This window comes from Bos javanicus, chromosome 5 (assembly GCF_032452875.1).
Source record: "Bos javanicus breed banteng chromosome 5, ARS-OSU_banteng_1.0, whole genome shotgun sequence".
NCBI lineage: Eukaryota > Metazoa > Chordata > Mammalia > Artiodactyla > Bovidae > Bos > Bos javanicus.
Window position 1 is genome coordinate 109995899 of NC_083872.1, and position 23259 is coordinate 110019157.

General features: G+C 53.4%; 1 protein-coding gene and 1 long non-coding RNA gene across 5 annotated transcripts in view; one reads left to right on the top strand and one right to left on the bottom strand.

The window, feature by feature from the left end:
- The window catches only part of TRIOBP (TRIO and F-actin binding protein), a 59137-nt gene that overhangs the window by 12555 nt on the left and 23323 nt on the right, over window positions 1-23259 (top strand). For 3 of the 4 annotated variants that reach the window (XM_061418452.1, XM_061418450.1, XM_061418451.1), the window contains exons 7-10: window positions 2947-5527; window positions 9907-10021; window positions 10706-11800; window positions 14853-14930. In XM_061418452.1, the coding sequence (XP_061274436.1) occupies window positions 2947-5527; window positions 9907-10021; window positions 10706-11800; window positions 14853-14930 (3869 nt within the window). Of the gene's footprint in view, window positions 1-2946; window positions 5528-9906; window positions 10022-10705; window positions 11801-14852; window positions 14931-17280; window positions 17419-23259 lie in introns of all 4 variants that reach the window. The other variant, XM_061418453.1, reaches the window with a different exon arrangement.
- LOC133248364 (uncharacterized) lies at window positions 13256-14857 on the bottom strand. Its single transcript, XR_009736691.1, has 2 exons — window positions 14075-14857; window positions 13256-13571 (listed from the first exon to the last, which is right to left on the bottom strand). It is a non-coding gene; the product is annotated as an uncharacterized LOC133248364 (long non-coding RNA).

Sequence of the window (23259 nt, forward strand, 5' to 3'; positions counted from 1 at the left end):
CTTTATGTGCAATCAGCAGCAGTTCTGGTCAGCACCTCCAAAACACATTCCAAAATATGTCTCCTTTTTGCCGTCTCTGCCACTGCTCCCTGATCAAACTAGGGGTTATTGCTGGAGCCTCCTTCAGTCTCCGGCTTTGCCAGGCCACTTCAGTCCATTCTCCCTCCAGCAGCTGAGCCATCTTTAAAAACATTCATCAGATCTTGTCAGCACCTCACCCCCACTGCCCTGCCCTCTCAGGCCCTGGGGAGAGGGCGTGTGGAAAGAAGTGCCTCCCCAGTGTGAATGGCCTGATCGTGGTGGGATTTTGTACTAGACATCTGCTTTCTTGCTCTTAAACACAGGGTAGGGGGGTGGGGGGGGAACCCTCACTATGTGACCTGCTTGATGAAAGGCAGTCACCGCTGTCTACCTGGTGGCAAGCTCCCAAATTGCAGCAGGAGGCCACGGCCTGGGAGGAATCAGCCAGGTGCGAGATGCTGGGAACACTTTGACATCCCTCTAGGGCTCCTCCCAGTTTGCAGACACACTGGATGGAGCAGGGTGTGCCGAGCCCTGGCTGGCTGAGGGACAAAACACAGATGCCCTGAACATCTGCCTAGTCTGCCCCGTGTGCTCAATAAAGGGGCTGCAGGAATGAAGTCAGATCCTGGTTGGGCCAGGCTCAAAGGATGCACTGGTGAGGGGAAAGGGAAGGAACTGGGCCTGGGGTGCTGACCCAGCTGTGAGCCTCTGGGAGGGGCGGGAAATTCCATCTCAGCCAGCACCCAGGCTCACTGGGAGGTAAGACTCCAGGACGAGGCAGAGCTCAGAGCTGGAAGGTGGTGGGGCAACATTACTGCTCACTTATGGTGTGCTAGGCACAGGAGGCACAGCTGTAAGTGAGAAGGTGAGGCCCCTGCCCACAGGGACCTCGGAGGCCAGCGGAGGCGGGCAGAGCCTTGCTGGCCATGGGAAATGCCTGGGTTTTATTCCAAGTGCAGTTGGGAGCCCTGAAAGTGGTTTGTGTGCTTGTTTTTAAATCTTTTAGAATAGTTGCAAAAATGGTACAGAGAATTTCGATTACACTCTTCACTCGGGTTCCTCCGGTGTTGACATCTTACATAATTATAGCCCGATTATCAAAATTAAGAAATTAACACCGATAACAATACTGTTAACTAAACTACACTGTTTTTGTTGTTTTTAATGTTTATGTGTTTATTTGGTTGTGCCGGGTCTTAGTTGCCGCACATGGAGTCTTTTAGTTGAGGCGTGTGAACTCTTAGCTACAGCACGTGGGATCTAGTTCCCTGACCAGGGATCGAACCTGGGCCCTCTGAATTGGGAGTGTGGAGTCTTAGCCACTGGACCGGCAGGGAATTCCCACTACAGACTTTCTTTGGATTCACGTTTTCCTCCACAAATGTCTCTTTTCTGTTGCAGGACCCGATCCAGAATCCCACGTTGCATTTAATCATCATGTCTTGTGAACTTTCTCCCCTCTGAGATAGCTCTCAGTCTCCTTGTAAGCCGGGGTGGTCTAGCTAGGTTTGCTTTTCGAAAGGATCTCCCTGGGTAGATGATGACCTTGTGCCCAGAGTGTACGTGTTAGAGGGCTATTGTGAAAAACGAGGGAGGCTGAGAGCGGGGAGGTGGGAAGAGGTAGATGAGAGAAGCTGGCAGATTTGGAATGTCATGGGACATCAGTCCATCAGGCAACAATAGGCAAAAAAATTTTCTCCTCGGGGGCAGTGCTATGCCAGCTTCCAGGATCCTAGTTCCCCGACCAAGGGCGGAACCCGGGCCCTGGCAGTGAAAATGCCAAGTCCCAACCACTGGGCCACCAGGGAATTCCCAACAATGAAAACTTTGTCATTCTGTGTGTGGTTCCAGTCCCCTGAAGGGTACTAGAGACTCAGGGTTCAGTAATACCAGCTCAGAGAGCTTGGAGGAGGCAGAAGTTTCAAAGTAGAAGAGGGATTCCTTTTTTGTTCTTTGGCCAAGCCATGCAGCTTGTGGGATCTCAGTTCCCCCACCAGAGACTGAACCCTGGGCCAAGGCAGTAAATTCCAGCCACTGGGCCACCAGGGAACTTCCCAGAAAAGAGGGACTCTGAAGCATGGCCTTTAATGAAGGCAGTCATGGCCCCGTCAAGATGAGGCCACAATAGCCTTTACTTCTCTTCTGAAGCACCAACCCAGGGACGTACGTGCACAGGGCTGGTGGCTACCATATGCTTGGGGACCAAGGGACTGAGGGGGTGGAGGGTGACACCACTGTCATGCTGCCCTTCATGGGGATGGGGGTTGTGAGGGTGTCCCTCCCTGAATAGGGAAGTTACACGAATCCCTTAGATCAAAGCTTCTTCAACTGTGGCGTGCGTGCAGATAGCCTAGGAATCTTATTAAAATGTGGATTCTGATGCAATGTGCCCAGTGCGGGTAGTGGTGATGAGAGTCTGCATTTCTAGCAAGCCCTTCAGGTGAGGCCATTGCTGCCTGTTCACAAAAGGAAATTTCTAGAGCTATCACACAGGAGTCTCACTGGAAGGGAGGGAGGGAGTTCTGGGAATCCAATTGCAGGAAGTAGAACAGAAATGGAAAATTGTTGGTAGCTGCTATGAGATTCAGCTCTTCCTCTCTGGGCTCACAGAGGCGGTTTTCAAAACTGCTCTTGAAGAGTTTGCTTCTTTTCTGAAGGTCACTATGTGACCTTTGGCTCTGCCACCCACCCCACTTTGACCAAGTCCGCCTGGTTTTCAATTTCAAATTCCTGACTTCAGCCTGAGAGGGGCACCTAAGCCCTCCTGCAGTCTGCTTGCTCCTAGGGGCAGAGGTGTGTGAGGACCTCCAAGAAGATGGTGTGGGGTCTGCCCCAGTCATCCATCTTAGGGGACCAGGAAAAGTAGGCTGTGGGAGCCGCCTGGACCTCTCCGCTTGCCTTGAACCTGCCTCCTCTCTCTAGGCTCTGGAGGTGGGAACCGAAGCGCCGGACAGCACTGGGCCAAGCTCCGGGGAGAAAGCGGGTACTTCTCCTTGGAGCGGTCCCGGTCGGTGCCGACCCCGGCCTCCCCCGCGACGCCACAGAGTGGTCCTCGAAGTGCCACCTCCCAGGCTTCCTCTCTCCATCGCTCTGCCCCAAGGAATGCTGTCCAGGCTGCTTCCCCACAACACGGGGCCTCCCGAGCCTCCTCTCCCCACCGAATCATCCAACGGGACAATGCCGGAACCTCATCTACTCAACAGGATGCCCCCAAGACCTCTTCCACACAGCGGGACACCCCCAGAGCAACCTCTCCTTCAAGAGTTGCCCCACGAGACAACCCCAGAACCTTGTCTTCCCAACAGGACACCCCCAAGACCTCTTCCACACAGCGGGACACCCCCAGAGCAACCTCTCCTTCAAGAGCTGCCCCACGAGACAACCTCAGAACCTTGTCCGCCCAACAGGATGCCCCCAAGACCTCTTCCACACAGCGGAACACCCCCAGAGCAACCTCTCCTTCAAGAGCTGCCCCACGAGACAACCTCAGAACCTCATCCACCCAACAGGACGCCCCCAAGACCTCTTCCACACAGCGGAACACCCCCAGAGCAACCTCTCCTTCAAGAGTTGTCCCACGAGACAACCTCAGAACCTCATCCACCCAACAGGACGCCCCCAAGACCTCTTCCACACAGCGGAACACCCCCAGAGCAACCTCTCCTTCAAGAGTTGTCCCACGAGACAACCTCAGAACCTCATCCACCCAACAGGACGCCCCCAAGACCTCTTCCACACAGCGGAACACCCCCAGAGCAACCTCTCCTTCAAGAGTTGTCCCACGAGACAACCTCAGAACCTCATCCACCCAACAGGACACCCCCAAGACCTCTTCCACACAGCAGAACACCCCCAGAGCAACCTCTCCTTCAAGAGTTGTCCCACGAGACAGCCCCAGAACCTCATCCACCCAACGAAATAATCCTTGGGTTTCCTCTCCCCCCAGAGCCACCCAACAAGACACCTCCAGAGCCTCTTACACCCAACAGGACAACCCTCAAGCTCCTGTTCCAACTTGTACTCCCCAGCAGGGCAACCCCAGACCTTCTTGTGTTCCACAGAACACACCTAGAAGCTCTTCTGCCCAAAGGGACAACCCTAAAACCTCTTGTACCCAACAGGACAATCCCCAATTCTCTTCCTCACGGCGGGGAAACCCCGGAAGCACCTCCTGTCAGGGCTGCACCCAACAAGACCATCCCAGAGCATCTTCTCCCCATCGCTCCTCTCAGCGGAACAACCCCCGGAACGCCTCTCCCCACCGTACTAACAAAGACATCCCATGGGCCTCCTTTCCCCTCCGGCCAACGCAGAGTGATGGCCCCCGATCCTCTTCCCCATCTCGCTCCAAGCAAAGTGAGGTTCCCTGGGCATCCATTGCCCTCCGGCCAACGCAGAGCGACCGGCCTCAGACCTCATCTCCTGCTAGATCAGCTCAGCGGGACTCACCCCAGTCTTCCTCTGGACCCACCCAGCACAACTCACCATTCCGGGCCACTGCCACCTCCCATAACCCAGGCCACCATGGGGCCTCCAGGACCTCCTCGCCTCTGCATCCCACTCCCCGTGGTGCACCCCAGACCTCTTCCGAGCCCCCCCAGCCTCCGTGTGCTGTGTGCATTGGGCACCGGGACGCCCCTAGGGCCTCCTCACCTCCTCGCTATTTACAGCATGACCCCTTCCCCTTCTTCCCAGACCCCCACGCATCTGAGAGTGAATCACCCCACCATGATCCCCCCTATATGCCCCCAGCCGTATGCATTGGACACCGGGATGCCCCCCGGGCTTCCTCACCCCCCCGCCACACCCAGTTTGACCCCTTCCCCTTCCTCCCAGACACATCGGATGCTGAGAACCAGTCCCCGCAGCACGACCCTCCTCAGTTCCCCCCACCTGTGTGTATCGGGTACCGTGATGCACCCCGGGCCTCCTCCCCGCCCCGCCAAGCCCCCGAACCCTCCCTCTTGTTCCCGGATCTCCCCAGAGCCAGCACAGAGAGCCTGGTCCCCTCCATGGACTCTTTGCATGAGCCTCCTGCCATCCCTGTACCGGTATGCATTGGGCACCGCGACGCACCCTCCTTCTCATCTCCACCACGCCAGCCCCCCGAGCCCTCCCTCTTCTTCCAGGACCCTCCTGGGACGAGTATGGAGAGCCTGGCCCCTTCCACCGACTCTCTGCGTGGCTCCCCAGTGCTGCCCCCTCAGGTGTGCATCGGGCACCGGGATGCCCCTCGCGCCTCCTCCCCACCCCGCCACCCGCCCAGTGACCTAGCATTCCTGGCACCCTCACCTCCTCCAGGCAGCTCGGGGGGCTCCTGGGGCTCGGCACCCCCAGGGGAGATCAGGCACAACTTGGAGAGGGAGGAGTACACCGTGCTGGCTGATCTGCCCCCCGCCAGGAGGCTGGCGCAGAGGGAGCCGGGGCCCCAGGGCAGCAACGGGGGCCGCACCCGCAGCCCTGGCCGAGCAGAGGTGGAGCGCCTCTTCGGGCAAGAGCGCAGGTGAGCCCAGGGCGGGGGCGGCCAGGTGGGCTGGGGAGGAGGCTTGGCAACAGGCCAGTGGAAAGTCCGCAGGCTTAGGTTCCAGATGAGGAAAGGGTTTAGATCCCCTGCCTGCCACTTACTGGCTGTGTGACCTTGGGCAAGGCACTCCACCTCTCTGTTTCCACGTGCTAGAGTTGTTTTTGACAATTAAATGATAATACGCATAGCCTAGTAGTTAAGAGCAAAGACCAGGGTCAGGCAGGCTGGGTTCAAATCCTGGGTCACAGCCATTCCCCAACCTATGTGATGCAGCAAAGTGATTTAACCTACTTGAGCCTCAGTTTCCTCATCTGTAAAATTGGGACTTTAATACATTAATTTAAATGAGGTCAAACTCTTCGTTGGAGAGTCACAGGTTTATTTTATTTTTTTTCCCACCTTGTGTGAGGGGGGAAGAAAAGAGTCCATGTTTTTTTTTTTTCCTGCCTTGACAAACAAAACTCATGCGTCCCATACATTTCAGAAAACAGAGATGTCAATTTAAAAGTATGGCCAGGAGACTTCCCTGGTGGTCCAGTGGCTAAGACTCTGTGCTCCCAATGCAGGGGGCCTGGGTTTGATCCCTGGTCAGGGAATCAATTCCACATGCTGCAACTAAGAGTTCTCATGCCGCAGCCACGACTTGGCACAGCCAAATAAATACATAAAAATAAATTTATTAAAAAAATATAGCCAGAGCCATATATCTTAAATAAGAGAACCCACAGGATGGCAGACTTTTTGGAAGTTCAATGTTCCTTTTCTGGGACACGGTGACAGCACCTGAAGTCCAGGCATCACACGAATCTCCTTGGTCATCGGCTTCATTTACACGGGCGTTTAAGACCCAGCAGAGCATCTGCTTTTCCACAACCTCAGGGAGGAGAAACATTTCCTCCAGATCCGGCTGAGATTTTCATCAGCAGTTCCAGCCTCATAGTCTTTAAGGGTCAGGGTCTGGAATTAATTAGTTAGGGACCCAACCCCAGTTAGGGTCAAGAGAATCAAAAACATATAGGTCTGAAAGTCTCGAAACTTTCAGTGTAGAAGTCAATAAATTACAGCGTATTTACCGAGACAAAGTTGTACAACCATCAGCACAACCTAATTATAGAACATTTCTATCACTGTAAGGAGCCGGTAATATTTTGCATCCACAATTCCTCTCTTTGTTGTCCCTTAGACAACATTTTCTCTTAGATTTGAATCTGCATGAAAAATCTTATCTCTTCTTCAGATTTCCTTTCCCATAAAGTTTTATCCATTTACTACCCAGGTGACAACCTTTGTGGGCTCCGGCCTCAGTGTAAAATACACTTTTTGTTAGTTAGTTTTTTTTTTTTTCTAGAGAAGTTTTAAGGGTCATAACAAAATTGAGTGGAAAGTACAGAGATCTCCTGTGTAGACACCGTTCCCACAGGTGCACAGCTGCCTCTACTATCAACATCCCCCACCGGGGTGGTCCATTGGTTACGAGCCATAGGCTTACACTGACGCATTATCACCCAGAGTCCATAGTTCACAGCAGGGTTTACTCTGATGATGCACATTCTGAGTTCAGACAAATGTTTAATGATATGTGTCTACCATCAGAATATTACAGAGTAGTCTCACTGCCTTGCAAACCCCCTCTGTCTTTGACCTTTTATTATGACTCTTTTTTAAAAAAGATTATTTTTTTAATCATTTGGCCATGCCTTATGGCATATGGGATCTTAGTTCCCCCACCAGGGATCAAACCCAGTCCCCTGCATTGGAAGGGTAGAGTCCTAACCACTGGACCACCAGGGAGGTTCCGTAATTCTTTTTGGTCTAATGTCAATTTGCATACGTTTGACTTTATCTGGTAACTCAGCAGGGTCTTTAAACCAAAATTGAATTTTCTTTTTTTCCTACTGTGATAACTTTTAGAGAGATAAAAGATTTGTTGCAGAAGTCTGGAATATGTTTATAGTTTGATTAACCATTTAATTGTTTTTACACAGATTCTTCATTTTATTTTGCTCCCTTTGAAGTAGATTATCTTTTTTAAAAGCTTTATTGAGGTGTGATTGATATATAAAAGTTGTATATTTAACATATATGTTTTGGTAAAGTAGATTATTTACCTTTTAACCAAGGTTTTACAACTCTACTGAGTAATTAACATTTTCCCTCTTGTATGGTATTTTTTCCAAGTAGGAAACCATTTGTCCTCTGAAGATAAAATTTGAAAACCTATTTAAGTATCCGTAAATGGCAGGCTGAAATTCATGAATGGGTGGCTATAAAGTGATACTTTTCTTTTCTCCCATTTATTCATTCAACATATTTATCCAGCATCTACTCTAAGCATCATTCTCATTGAGCCTGAAAATTTTTCCTTAAAGGGTTATGACATTAAAGCATTAGGAATTTTGGCTTGACATCTTCATTTTCTACCCTCTTAATGCCTTTGGAATCTTTTTTTTTTTTTTTAATTGAAGTATAGTTGCTTTCCAATGTGGAATCTCTTGTCTTAGAATCATATAAGCATTTCCTAGTCTCTTAAATTCAAAACAGAGCCTTCACAGAATTTGCTAGACTTGACAGCTGTTGTCCTTTAATACACTCTGCAAGTGGAAGAGCCCATCCAAGCCTTCAAAGGAAATGTATTTCCTTTGTCGCCTTCGGTGCAGCCACACCAACCCTCAGGAACAGGTAGCCCAAGGAGACACTGTTGCTTCAGCATCAGAAAGGCTGGGTCTCGGTTGAAGGCTCAGAATCTTCTTGGTCTCTCCATCCCGCATAGGGGGAACATCTCAGAAGGAATACTCATTTAACACACTGAAGTTTATATGGAAAATGCCCTCACTCGGGACAGAACACACATTTTCCTCACCAGCTGCACAGGGTCTTTGCTGCCATTCTCCCCACCTACTCAGCGTTGGGGTTTTTACTCCACAGAGGCTCCTGGTTCTAAGAGAAACTCACTCTAAGGTTCAGATCTCACAGAGCAAGGAAACTCTCTCGCTTCAAATTGGATTAAAAATCAAACCTGATTAGGCAGCCTTCAAACTCAGAAATACTCCAGAGTGGGGAACTTCAGTTCCCTGTGAGTCACATGCCAAGAAGTGCTAAAACAGCAAATTAGTTTATGGATCTGATTCTAATGACATTGACAAAAGCCATAACACAAGAACAAAGCCCAAACCCATAATTGTTTTATTCTCCAAACCTCTAGTTTCAGCCTAGTCTCCAAGCTAGAGGCAGACTGCAGAGCACAGGTCCTTGCTCAGACCTGAACAGAGATTCCTCTTCCTGTTTTGCTGGCTTGGTCAAGGTCAGCACCTGGTCATCTTTCCCAGGCTCCTCCTGGTGTGGTTTAGCCACCAGAGACAGTTTCATTTGTCAATTTAAATGAAGTCTGACTCTCAAACCCTCTTGCAATAAATATCCTAAATGTCAAGTGGAGTGGTTAGGTCTTATATATGGGAGGGGAGAGATGCGCCCAGATTCTGTTCAGTGTTCCTACACTCCAAGAGAGACGTCACGTTAAATGTTAATAGCCATGGCTACCAATTATTAAGCACGACAACTAGCTGAAACCAGGGACTTAGGGGTTATCTTTGTTGGATGTGGCGACAATGCCTAGAGTCTGGGTGTCTTAGAAATGACATTTGCATGAATGGTTTTATGTTGGCCTTTCTGGAGTTGTGGAGCAGAGGAGATATTTCATTCTTCTGATCTTGCTAAGAGTACTTTTACTGACAGCTAGAATGGCTGCAAACCTGTTAGTAGTAGGGGGAAAACAGGTGGGCCTCAGAAGTCCAAAATTTACCATATGGGCAGGAAGAAGGCAAAAAGAATGGGATATGGCGGCATATGACATTATGCATCTCTGATCGCCACCTCATGGCTTGCGGGAGATGAGGTCAGATAGCACAAGTGCCTGGAACCCAGGAAGTGCTCCATAAATGTTTGCCATTAAGATCATGTGTGCGCAGTGCTTGGCACAGTAGGTGCTGAATAAATCTTAATTCCCACAAGGACCAGTTGAGACTATGTGGGTGAGCTGTGGGCCACTCATGGGGTAGTGGCCAGAAAGGAAGCACTGAGTGAGACAGGAGGTGGTCTAGGCCAAGGTGGAGCCCCCTACTTTTGCTCACCCCTTTTCTCACTTCATCTTCACAACAGCCCCGTGAGGCAGGTGGACTACTATCCCCATTTTGCAGAAGGGGAAACTGAGGCCCTGAGAGGCTCCTTCCTCACTCCAGGCCCTTCATCTAGCTTGCAGTGGGTCCCTGAATCTGCCACTGGGGGCGGGAGTAGAGGACCTGGGGTACCGGGAGTGGGACAGCCCCAAGGGCCCTCAGAGGGGCGGCTGCGTTTGCTCATAGGAAGTCCGAGGCACCGGGGGCCTTCCAGGCCCAGGACGAGGGGCGGTCGCAGTGGCCCAGCCAAGGTCAGAGCCAACTTCTCCGAAGACAGTCCAGCCCTGGCCTCAGCAGGGAGGTGAGCACAGCCAGCCTGCTGGGAGGCCCCTCTACCCCCAAGGGGTGGGCCATTGCTTCTCCTCTCCCCCAGATGCTGGGCGGGGGTCCTGGGAGGGAGGTTCTTTATGAAAGGGTCAAAGCCCCAATCATGGGTGTCCAGCTCCTCTCTCTCCCAAAGAGTCGGCAAAAATGAGGCAGACCCCAGTTCATCCATCTTGAAGATGGCCGCTGCCCTCTTCCTTCATTAGGCATCTACCAAGTTGGGAAGTTTTCAGGGAAACTTCCCATGGGTCAGTCCAGCTCTACAGGCTGTCTCTTCCAGGGTGGGGATTTGCGTGTTTAAAGTAGCTCTTAGGTGGCAAGGCCCACCCAGGGGATGGGGTGTTGGTGGTGCAGATTCTGGCCCTGGAGAGCCCAGGTTGGAATCAGTATCTTGTGTGGAGGGGTGGTGGGGGAAACTGGAAAGTGAGCAGCTCTTCTTTTTGGAAGTGAGGAAGGTGGGTGAGAGGGAAGGGCTGACACCCTCAGGAAGGGATTTCAGGGGCCCTAGGTACTCTCTGACCTGCTTTAATCCAGCCTGCTGTGAAGAGAGAGCTTGCAACTCCCCTGAGGCCTGGCTGGGACCCCAGCTGCCTGTCCTCCTAGACAGACCCCACCCAGCCAGGGGCCTGGAGCCTCACCCACCCCTTCACCTCATCCTCAGGTAACCAAGTCCCCTGCGAAGCAGGCAGAACCAGCCCGACGTAGCCGCACAGAAGCCCCTCATCCCAGGAGCCCCGAGAGGCGGCCTGAGGGGGACCGGTGGCTCCAGGGGTCCTCGCCTCCCCTGAGGATGTCAGCCAGAACTCCTGAGAGGGAACAGCGGACACAGAGACCCCTGGAACGTGGCCGGGTGGGCCCAAGACAGCCCCTGGGAGGGTGGCGGAGTCAGGAGGAGCCACCAGGATCCCAGGGCCCGCACAGATGCCTGGAGAGAGGCTGGCACAGCCAGGAGGAGGGCCCAGGCCTGGGAGGCTGGCAAGGACTCGGGGAGTCCAGCCGGGGGGCTGCCAGAGCCCCAGAGGCAATGTGGAGGGGCCTTCCCAGGGAGTCTGAGAGCTGGAGCCTGCTGGGTGGCCTCTCTGGCCACAGGTGGCAGTCAGAGACCTGGGAGGAGCCCCTGGACAGGGGCTGGGGCAGCCTACAGGAGCTGTCCAGTCCTCACCAGCCTGTGACCCCCCCGGAGAACTCCAGGGCAGGCCCAGGGGAGTTCTCGAAATCCCAGAGGCCTGAGACATTACCAGCCATGGGCAGGGGCACCGAGGGAGCCTGCCCACACTTGCACGGCTCCGAGAGGCGACCTGAGTTTGACTGGAGGGACCTGGTGAGCCTTCTCGGGGTACCCAGGGAGGGGACGTGGAGTCGCTCGGAGGAGCCAACACTCACCTCCCATCTTCCACGGCTGGACTGGGAGGGCCTCCTGGAGCTCCTGCAGGCCCAGTTGCTCCACAAGGACCCAGCGGGACACTGGGTTGGCCCTGGCCAGGCTTCCCCAGGCACTAAGGGTACCCAGGAGCTGGAGCAAGACCGACACAGCCAGCCTGAAGGAGGAGCAGGGGCTGCCCTAGTCAATGGATATGACCCCGGGCAGTGGCCCCAGAGCTCCGCTCAGCCGTCCAGCCCCACCAGCATCTCCACCCAGTGGCCAAAGACCAAAGTGACAAGCGGACCAGAGTCCTCAGCTACGACTGGTCTGGAGGAGACGAGCCAGTTGAGGAGCAGGAGCCCTGCAGAGGACCCCAGCTCGCCACAGCGGGAGGTAAGTCAGTCTCATTTCCAAGGGACAGCCTGAAAGTCAGCCCCACCTGACACAAGTCTCCCGAACGGTCACCCCTCAGCTCCTGCACACCGTCTCCCTCCTGACCAAAACCTGTCCCTACCACCAAACTGCAGTGATAATACCCAGCCCTTTCTTTGAGCATTTACTAGGTGCTAAATCTTGATCTGAATGTTTTATGGTATTTTCCTCATTTACTCTCCGCGGCAGTCTGATGAGAAAGGCAATATTTACAGATAGGGAGTCTGAGACACAGAGAGGTTAAGCCACTGAGTGGCTTAGATCACACAGCTAGTAGGGCTTAGGGTGGGGGTGGACCGCAGGTCTGCTCTGTGCAGATCACCCTGAGGCCTCCCACAAGATGCACTGACCAGGGCCTTCTCCCCTTCTGGCCCTACGATACTTGGTTTGTGTTGCTTTCTGGTGGCCTCTACCTGGCCCTGTCTGGGACTGCACCCAATGTGGTCACGTCCCCTCCCCACGGCAGTATTCCAAGTTCCTTAAAATCCAGGACGGCTTCACTTACCCCTCTCTGGCCCCTGCAGCGCCTCTCAGGCACAGGGAAGGAGTTGTATAAATGCTTATTGGTCTAAGCTCACTGCTGAGACAGCTGCTTCAATGGGGGCCTGTATGGAAAGCAGGCCCAGTGCCTGGCACATAGTAGATGCCCACCAAGTCCCTGCCTTATCTCTTTGGCCCAGGGGCAGGGTCACAGAGTCAGTGCTGCCCCGAGCGTTTATTTGAAGATGGGAAGGGTCCTAGAGACCAGAACCCTGCAACCTGGCCTCAGCTCACCAGGGATGCAGCATATTTTAACACCCAGCTTCTCTTGGTCCTGGTCTTCAGTAGTGTGGGACCAACTGCTCCCCCGACAGGCACCACTGGGGCAATGTGGAGGTTCCTGCTCCTTTATCCAAACTCTCCTCATCTCCATGATGTGCAGCCCCATGCTGCCTCCTCCATGGACGACAGGGGAGGGTTCACGGTGTGTCAGGACCTGGGCTGGGGGCTTTACACACTTTGCCATGCGTGCCTCAGATAGATACAGTGCCCAGATGCATTCAGCGTTTGCCGTGGGTCACACATATATGTGCTTAGTTGCTCAGTTGTGTTCGACTCTTTGTGACTCCATGGACTGTAGCCTGCCAGACTCCCCTGTCCGTGTGGATTCTCCAGGCAAGAATACCGGAGTGGGTTGCCATGCCCTCCTCCAGGGGATCTTCCCGACCCAGGGATTGAAACCCAGGTCTCCCGCACTGCAGGTGGATTCTTCATTGTCTGAGCCACCAGGGAAGTTCATGTATAAGGCGAGAGAAATGGGACCAAAGTATTGACTCCAAAGCCCAAGGTTGCTTGTTTGGTTTTTTATAGCTGTTTTACAGTGTTGTGTTAATTTCTACTGTACAACAAAGTGACATAGTTATACTCTTTTTAAAAAACAAACAACTCACTTAAAAAATCATTTTTCTTTCTTTTTTTTTGGCTGTGCTGAGGCTTCGTTGCTGCACGGACTTTCCTCTAGTTGCAGAGAGTGGGGGCTAGTCCCTAGTTGCAGCGTGCAGGCTTCTCATCGCGGTGGCGTCTCTTGTGGAACATGGGCTCCAGGACATGTGGGCTTCAGTAGTTTCAGCGTGTGGGCTCAGAAGTTGTGGCTCCCGGGCTCTAGAGCACAAGCCCAGCAGTTGTGGTGCACGGGCTTAGTTGGTCTGCAGCATGTGGGATCTTCCTAGATCAGGGATCGAATCCATGTCTCCTGTGTTGGCAGTAGATTCTTTACCATTGAGCCACCAGGGAAGCCCTCCCTATATATATATATATTCATATTCTTTTCCATTCTGGCTTTTCAAAAGACATTCAATACAGTTTTTTTGTGTTATACAGTAGGACTTTATTGTTTATTCTATATATAATAACTTGCATCTGCTAATTCCAAACTCCCAATCCTTCCCTCCCCACCTCCCTCTCCCCTTGGCAACCACAAATCATGCCTGTGAGTCTGTTTGTTTTGCAGATATGTTCACTTGTGTCATACTTTAGATTTCACATATAAACGATATCATGTATTATCTGTCTTTCTCTTTCTGACCTACTTTGCCTAGCATGATAATGACTAGCTCTATCCACGTTGCTGTAAGTGGCGTTATTTCATTCTTTTTTAATGGCCGAGTAATATTCCATTTTGTGTATGTACGTGTATGTTCCTTGTTCAAGTCTCAGATAGGTGCTCTGTCCGAGATGCTTTTCCTGAATACTCACCCCACCCCTGGGCTGGTGATGTTTCCTTTCTGGGCTTGGTAGTTCTGCTACTCTTCATCGGGTCATGCTCAGTTGTTCCATTTTTCCTTAAAAAACATGAGCTCCTTGGGGGCAGGAGCTGCACCTACTTTATCTCCATACCCCCAGCCCCTAGCCCAGGGCCTGACACAAAGGAGGAGCTCAGCTCAGTGGCTGGTTGACCATGAATATATGGATGCTTGAGGGCCTACAAGAAACAGATTGGGGGTGGGTAGGTCAGTGGGTAGATGATGAATGAATGATAGATGACAGATGTGTGAAAGGGTAATGGATAAATGATATGTGCTGGACAAATGAGAAAGAGATGTCAGATGGATGACAGATGGGTGGGTGGATGGATGGATGGGTGATAAATGGAACAGATGATGGGTGCTGGATAGATATAGCATGGATGGGTAAATGTTGTAGAATATGCATGATGGATGGTGAATGAATGTCGGCAGGATGGGTAGATGGATGTTGGATGGATTAAGGAAGGATACATGGATATAGGATGGATGAATAGATGATGAGTTAATTGAGGGTGGATATATTGGGATAATAGATGTTGGATAGATGAGTAGGTAGATGATGTAGGGTAGATTTTAGATGGTGGATGAATATATGGACCAATTGATGTTGGATTCTAGATGGACGTTAGATGGATGGATGATGAATGGATGGATAAGAAGTTGGATAGATGGATAGAACCTGGGAAGGGAAATACCCTAATCGAAGCTATGTTCCTTCTTATCTCCAGTTCCAATCAAAGGAGCCTGAGGAATCAGAACAAAGCAGAGGACAAGACTCACTGACTGATCAGAAGCAGGCCGATTCGGTAGTTGGGTCACTGGGTCATGGGTGTGGGTCATAGGGAGGGGAAGGGAAGGGAAATCAGGTAGGAGGTGGGCTGAGGTCCTGAGATGAGTTCTGGAGTCATCCAGACCAAGGCTGGCTCTGTCATGGGATCACTGAGAAGAGGGGTTCTAGAGGAGCTGGGCAGCAGGGCTACCTTCTGGCTTGGAGACCTGGGTGGTTGGATGGTCCTGGGGTCAGAAGCCCAGGGCTCCACTTTCGACTTGCTAGGATGCCCTGAAAAGGTCACTGCCCTTCCCTGGGCAAATGGCAGTTTGACTCTGATGGTCTCGGAAGGCAAGGTCCTCCTGGGTCTGGAGGGCTGGCCACCCTGGGAGAAAGGGTAGGTTTCCAGGAGCTGGAGCCAGAGAGGCACTGAAGAGGGCCAGGGAGGTACAGAAGTCAGCTGGGCCTGGAGGATCTCCAGGGTCCCGGGCGGGAGAGATGTATGCAAGTGGTGGGACCCGCCAAGGCTGCTGGGAAGCCTGGCTGCAGCTGGAGCACATGCTCTGCCCCGCCCCTCCCCAGGACCTGCCAAACAGACTGTTTTCATCACCCTCAGCCTCCAGAGAGGTGAGGTCAGAGCCGAGGGCCTGGGGCAGCGGGAGGCGGGAGAGGAAGACCAGGCTGCTTGGGGCCAGCGCTTCTCTAATCCTGTTGTTCTGCTGTTTCTCATGCTGGCTCCTGAAAAGCCGGGTGTGACGGGGTGAGGGGGTGTCTGTCTGGCCTTGCTCCTAGTCTGAGCTGGGGATATTCTGCCCGACCCCTGACTGTTGGGCAGAGGAGGAAACGAGGGGCAGGGCAGTCATCCTGGATCATATAGCCCACCAGTGGCGGAGCTCAGATTAGGACCTGGGACTCAGAACCCCCTACCCAGGCCTCTCCCTGCTCCCCCCCGCAGCACCGCTTCCCAGCTCTGCCCTGATTGCCTTCGTGGCCTTGCAGAGTAGAAGCAGCATGCTCACTGCTGAGTGGGCCATCTATGAAATGGGAGGTGATGGGGACTGGTCACTAAAGGTGCTTCCAGTTCTCCCAGGGACTCCGGCAGCTTTGCTCCTCCTCTTTCTGTGTTATTTCTTCACACTTCCTGGGACCAGAGTTTTGTGAACAAAGAGGAAATAGAAATATAGTGGTCTCCCTTTAGGCTCCATGAAATGGGCCTGCCCCAGCAACCCAGAAAACCTCTCAGTCCACCCCCAGGAAGCGTAGACTGGACAGAATGACAACTGCCTCATTCATTCATTCATTCGCTTGCATACTTAGTGAGCACCTTCTATATGCCTGTGTGTGCGCCAGAGGTGAACTGGAGTGCCATCATGGAGCCTACGGTCTAGTGGTCAGGGCTGTGATGGGGATGTGGTGCAGGGTCGGGGCTGTCCTGCCCCACAGTGTCCTCTGGACATGTGCTTTGATGCTTCATGTCCCACATCCAGAGAATCTCTGGATACTGGGGACTTGGGACACCTGGGTTCTGTCCTGCCTGTGCCAGTAACCTCCTCTGTGACTTTGGGCAAATGCCTCTGCTTCACAGGGGCCTCAGTTTCCCCAACAAGTGAAGGTGAAAGTCGCTCAGTCGTGTCCAACTCTTTGAGACCCCCATGGACTATACAGTCCACTGAATTCTCCAGGCCAGAATATTGGAGTGGGTAGCCATTCCCTTCTCCAGGGGATCTTCCCAACCCAGCGATCGAACCCAGGTCTCCTGCATTGCCGGTGGATTCTTTACCAGCTGAGCCACTAGGGAATCCCCAAACAAAGATGACTCCAAAGCGGGTGCACTTGGGGGCTCTGCTGGGTATGACTGTAGATGTCTGGGACTCATTCCTTTCACAAAGGTGAGGAGAGTAGGCAGATGGGGGACTCGGGGTTAGGGGACACTTGGGTGACTCCTTGGCTCCAGAGGATTGTTGCCATGGGGAAGAGGGACCCAGAGTTTCTCCATCTTTAGATATTTCAAGAGAAGCTGGAAATATGTAGTTATGTGTTAACCTCTTGATTAACACTGGAACCTAATGCAAAATAATCTGAAAACCCTATGCGGGCTGAACACACATCTGTGGTCTGCATTCCTCTCCTGCTGGCTCCCTGGGGTCCAATTTGAGGGTGGAGAAGTGCACATTCCCAAGGGTGCTGAGCCCCCAGAGCCCTGCCAACCAATACCTCACGGGTGAACGAGTTCACAAGCTCTTTTCTCGGCAGTTCTGGGATGGAGGAAGATGGCAACTCTGGGCCTGTGAGGTGGGCGTGGCAGCATGGGCAGGGGAGGCTGTCATCAGGGACTCCCCCATCCCACCAAAGGGACCTGGGGGCCAACACTGGACCCTGTTTGACAGGCAGACAAGAGGCCAGCAGAGGGCAAGGCTGGGAGCCCACTCAAGGGCCGACTGGTGACCTCATGGCGGATGCCCGGGGACCGTCCCACGCTGTTCAATCCGTTCCTGCTGTCTCTGGGGGTCCTCAGGTGGCAAAGGGTAGGCTGGCTCCAGTGGGGTGGGAGGGGTGAGGGTGGGAGAGAGAGGGGGAGGGGAGGGAGGAGGCTGGTGTTAGGCAGAGGAAAACCAGTAGGGGCTGAGAGGGAGAGATGTGGGACCCGCACTTGAGAAAGGAGAGCTGGAAGCAGAGCCCTGAGCTCCCTTGGTCTCTGCGGTGAGGGGCCTGTCCCACCTGCAGGACTGGGCTGGGGCCGCTTTCAGCTTGCAGGGTGAAGGGTGATGGAATAATCCACACAGCTGAAGCTCCCAATCAGCATATAGGCCAAGGGCAGCCAGGCTGGGAGTGGGGGAGGGGGAGAGGGAGAGAGGGCCTGCGAGGGGCTCTGGGATTGCAAAGTGTGTCTCAGACCTGGGCCTGAGCCAGTTGCACAAACATCTGGCATTACGTAACCCATCCTCTACCCAGAGAGGGCTGTAAACACTCAGGCCTCTGGTTTGGGGTTTCCTCAAGAGCGAGGAGAGGGGAGGGGAGGCAGCTGAGATTTGCTCTCTCTGGCCCCTGCATCACGGTGGAGGGAGCAGGCCTGGCCACCTCCAGGGGCCACAGGCTGGCTTGTGGGCTCTCTTCTCTCAGTGACAGGCTGGTTCTTGTACTCTGATAAGCTGGGGGTCTAGCTCTAAGCTGGGCACATTGCTGCTGCTGCTGCTAAGTCGCTTCAGTCGTGTCTGACTCTGTGCGACCCCATAGACCCGTCCCTGGGATTCTCCAGGCAAGAACACTGGAGTGGGTTGCCATTTCCTTCTCCAATGCATGAAAGTGAAAAGTGAAAGTGAAGTTGCTCAGTCGTGTCCGACTTAGCGACCCCATGGACTGCAGCCTACCAGGCTCCTCCGTCCATGGGATTTTCCAGGCAGGAGTGCTGGAGTGGGGTGCCATTGCCTTCTCCGAAGCTGGGCACACTAGATGCTGTAATTAGACACAGTGTAAACTCAGGGAGGTGAGGTGGACTTGCCCAAGGGTGCATGGCTAGGGTTTAGAGGAACCAGCCGCTTGCTGATTTTCCTCATTTCTTGATGAGAGCATGGCTGCAGCCAAACTCACCAAGCCTCAGTTGCCACATCTGTCTAATGGGAAAATAATATATATATGCCGATGATCAGGGCTGTGGGGAGGACTGGCTCAGAGACATCAGGATGTACAGAGGTGTGAGGGGGTGGGGTGGGGGGCAGTGTCCAAACACTAACTTTCCCATCTGCTTCTTCTATTCTTTTTAGTATTTAAAAAAGATATATCTTGGCTCAGTTTATTTATTTTTGTTTATTTTTTGGCCACATGGCATGTGGGATCTTAGTTCCCCAACCAGGGATCAAACCTCTGCTCCCTGCAGGGGAAGTGTGGAGTCATAACTACTGGACCACTGGGGAAGTCCCCCATCCACTTCTTCATTTCCTCTCTGCTTCTCTATGGGGGTTAAGGCACAAGGATAACCAAGCAAACATGGTTATCTAGGCAGGGTGGTATCTTTAAGGGGCGGGAATTACCTTATCAGCCCAACTAAAGGTCACTAACACAGAGTAGTCCAGCAGGAGGGAGCAGGTAAGTCCTTGGTGGGAGAGCAGGGGAAGAGAAATGTGGAAATGGACTCTGGGATGCTGCTACTGGTGATGATAACCAGCATTTATTGTGCACCTACTATGTGCTCGGCTCTGTGTTCAGTGAGTGGTACACCTGATTGCATTGAATCCTCGCCCTTGGGTGTAACAGGTATGGTTCACATTGTCCATTTCATAGATGAAGGAATGAAACTCACTCGTTCTAGGTCACACATAGGGGAGAGCTAGGATTTGAAGCCTGCTCTAGCCAACCTCAGAGCCCACCCTGTCCCTACCACCTCCATGCATCTGTGTCTCCTTGCAGAGTCCTTGCAGCCCCTAGAGGCTCCGCAGATTTTCCCCATTGGACAGATACAGCAATTGAGGCTCAACGAACTGGCAGCTCTTCTCTCATCCAGGGGTGAGGAAAATCAGGAGCTGAGAGACAGAACTGCTAGTGGAACCACCCAGACAGTTACTCAGAGCAGCATTAAACATCTCTCAGGCTGGATAGTGAAATTAGTCCAAGGTCAAGAGCCAGGAAACCTAAGGCTTGAGTTCTGTCTCTGCTCCTAACTGGTGTGGCTTTAGGCCATTGTCTCCCTTCTCTGAGCCTCATATTGTTATCCTCAATAGAAGAATGGTCTGAAACTGGATAACCCCAAAGCTCTGTTTAAGAAGTCACTCCTGGGTCCCTAAAGCTGTACCATCCCTCTTACCAGGGCAAGTTGCAGTAAGGCAGTCATTGGTTCACTTGTGCATTCACTCACTGGACCAACATTTGTGAAAAACCTGATATGGGCTGAGGCCCTGGGCTTTACACGATATAGACGAAAACCACTCTTCCTGCCCACAGGGAGCTCACAGTTTGTAAGGACACTGACATAGAACTGGTCAGGACACAGTGTGGTCATCACTTGAGTTGTAGAGTATACAGATGCAGGGAGCTCTGGACACGGAGATTCTCAGTCTGTGCTGGGGGCACTCTGGCTTCCTTTGGACTGAGACTTGAAGGGTGAGGAGGAATTTTCCAGGCAAACAAACATTTGGAGGGAGGGGAGGGAGAGAGTGAGTGTGTGTGTGTTGGGGCATAAGAGGACAGGAAGGGAAGTGTTCCAGACACAGCACAGAACAACATGTGCCATTAGGGAGGCACAGGGGACCTGGCTTATTCTGGGACGTCCTGGTGCTTGTGCAGCCCTAGCACGTGAAATGTGTGTGTGTCTAATGATGAAGGACAGCAGGCAGGGGCCATATGATAATGAGCACTGACTGCTGGCACAAGAATGTACCTCTCAGCAGTGGAGAAGTGTTGAAGAACTCTGGGCAGGGGAGTGTTCTAATCACTGTGTTGAGGGTACTGGAAGAGAGTCTCGGGGGCCTGGAAACCAGCAAGGAGGCTGGTGCTGTCAGGTGCCCAGTGCCCATGCCACTGGGCAAGGGTGGTAGCTGAGGTCTTCTGTCCGTTCACTCACTCTCCCAAGGACCAAATAAATGCCTGAGTGAGGTATAGGGGTAGGATGAGACCACTGCTCAGCAATGCCAGAAGGCCAGTGTCTAGGAGGACTTATCCGTGGTCTCATTTCTCAGGGTGGAGAGAATTCCAGTGGGAAATGCTGGGAGAACTTCAGCTCCCTGGGCCTCCACTTCTTTAATTTGTGAAATGGGGATAGTAATTATAATCATGACAGAAATAATTTCTGAACCCCAAAGTGAGATGGCAGAATCACTGAGATGGTAATTATTCCAATCACCCTATGTCTTACCTAAGGAGAACTAACTAGGGATAAAGGGAGTGTTCTAGGTGCTTTATTTAAATAAACACTTAATCCTTACAGCAGCCTGTGAGATGATAGCATCATCTCATTTTACAGAAGGTGAAGCTGAGGCACAGAGAGGTTAAATACTTTGCTTAAGGTAACACAGGGCTTGAGTCACAATGCTCCATAAGCCATTCCATGCACTTAGCAACAAATTCCATCACAGTCCCTCCTCAGCTGTAGGCTTAGAGGAGCTCCTGCAGGCAAAGAACCTCTTAAAAACCACCAAGTGCTTTGGGAAAGAGAAACAGTCCACACCCAAGAACACCAAATGAGGTTCTTAAACAGAGAAAGACTCCCTGTGAGGAGGGGGCATTTAAATGGGAAGGCCCTTTTATTCCAGAACTCACTTTGCGCTTAGATTGTGCTAAGTTGCTTGGCTCTTTGTGACGCTATGGACTGTAACCTTTCAGGCTCCTCTACGGAATTCTCCAGGCAAGAATACTGGAGTGGGTTGCCATGCCCTCCTCCAGGGGATCGTCCCAACCCAGGGATGGAACCCGAGTCTCTTGTGTCTCCTGCATTGGCAAGCGGGTTCTTTACCACTAGCGCCCACTCTTACTTGTTAAGAACCCCCGCCTCTTCTTCCTGTGTGATCTTGAGCAAGCTGGCTCACCTCTCTGAGTCTTCATTTTCTCATTAGTAAAATGGAGGCAAGGACACCCGCTTGTCGGGTCTGTGGTTAAGGACGAAAGTCCATTACATAGGTAATGAGCCAGGCTGGGCGAGTGGGACACGCTGAGTTGGTAGTATTGGGTGCTTTGCCCGCGTCGTCACCCAATCGAGGGGCAGAGCCCTAATGGACCCATCGCTCCCGTCTGGCGCCTGGCGACTGGGTCGGGGGAACCGTTGCTGGGCGACGAGGGTGCCACACCCCGCTGCCCCCACCCCGCACTCCCGCGCAGCGGCCGGACGGAGTCACCTGCACGCTGGGCCCTTCCTTCCTCCCAGCACGCCCCCGGGGCAGAGCCCGGCCCGCCCTCCGCTGCCTCCGCCCCCTCCGCCCCCTCCGCCCCCTCCGCCCCCATCCGCCGCGCCGGGGACCGCCCCTGCTCGCCCGTCCCGTCGCAAGAGGCCCCGCCTCCGGGCCTTTCCCGCTCTCCCATTGGCCCGCCTGCGGCCCCCGCCGCTGTTTGTCCCGGCTACCCCGCCGCCCATTGGCCATTCCGGATCCTCCCAGGAAGTTTGAAAAAAAAAAAAAAAAAGTTTTATGGGCGGATGGAAGGGGCCGGGGCAGCGCCGGGGAAGGGAAGGGCCGGGAGGAGCGGCGGCTGGCGGCCGAGAGGGGCGGCGGCGGCGGCGGCGGCGGGATTCCCGCTCCGCTGAGCCCAGCCCGAGAGTCCTTTCCACCTTCCTGCCTCCTGCTCTTGCCGCCCCTGGGTGCCGACATGACGGTGAGTGCCCCCCCCGCCAGGGGTGCAGCCCTTCTGCACCCCCAGGCCGGGAGGAGAGCGACAGCCGGAGCCAGAGCCGCGCCGCTCCCCTCTGGGCAACCCCCTCCGGCCGCACGGGCCGGCTGTCCTGCCTCACCTGCCCCCGGCCTCACTTTTCCGAGCCAGGAGCCCGGTCAACCCCTACCCCGAGAAGATGGGAACTCTAGCTCTCAGGCACCACCCCCTAACTTTTGCAGGTCCAATCATGGACAGATTCGGGGTGGCCCTTTCCCCTTCTCTTCTCCAGCTCCCTTTAGTGAAAACCTGGTCTGATTCCCCCAAGTTGCGCCAGATTTTTAAGGGTCTCCCAGGGTTCTGGGTCGCGGGAGGAGCGGAGATGGGCCTAGCCCGGGTCTGGGTCTCGCCAGGGGCTGGAGAGAGGCGCTCCCTTGGTTGGAATGGGTCTCGCTGGTGCGGGTCTGGGAAGTCTGTCCGCCCGTGTGGGCGCTGGGCGCAGGTTGGCTGGGTGAAAAGAGGCCTCTGGAGCCCATCCTGGGACTTCTGAAGTAGCAGGATACCGTGCTTTCCCGGACTTGCCACTTCGCAGTGGCTCTGGGACCTTGGGTGGGGCAGGCCAGCGATTGGGAGTGAGGAACACGGTGGCAGGGATTTGTCTTTCTCTTGGGGATAAGCCATACCCAACCTCTATCAGTACTTGTACCTTAATTATCATATTGCGTCTCATAGCTGAGTTCACCGATAGCCCCGTTCCACAGTGTAATAAACTGAGGCTCGGAGAGGGGCGTCGGTGAGTTGCCAGAGGTTACCCTGAGTGTAAGGGAAGGAGTAGCCCTTTTCCAGGTCACTCTGGCCCCTTCACTGTGATGTTCTGGAAGGGAGGGGCAGGAGTGCTTTTGGTTTCTGGCAGGCGCCTTAGGGAGGCTCTGACAGCCTGGTGAGGAGAGTTGGGGGCAGTTGAGCAGCGTGGGTGTGCACAGGGCCCCTGCCTTCTAAGTGCGATGACCTGCTCACTGCCTGGACTTCCTCAGCCTCTGCACATCCTGCCACCTCTCTGCTGGCCCTTCCTGTTGTCA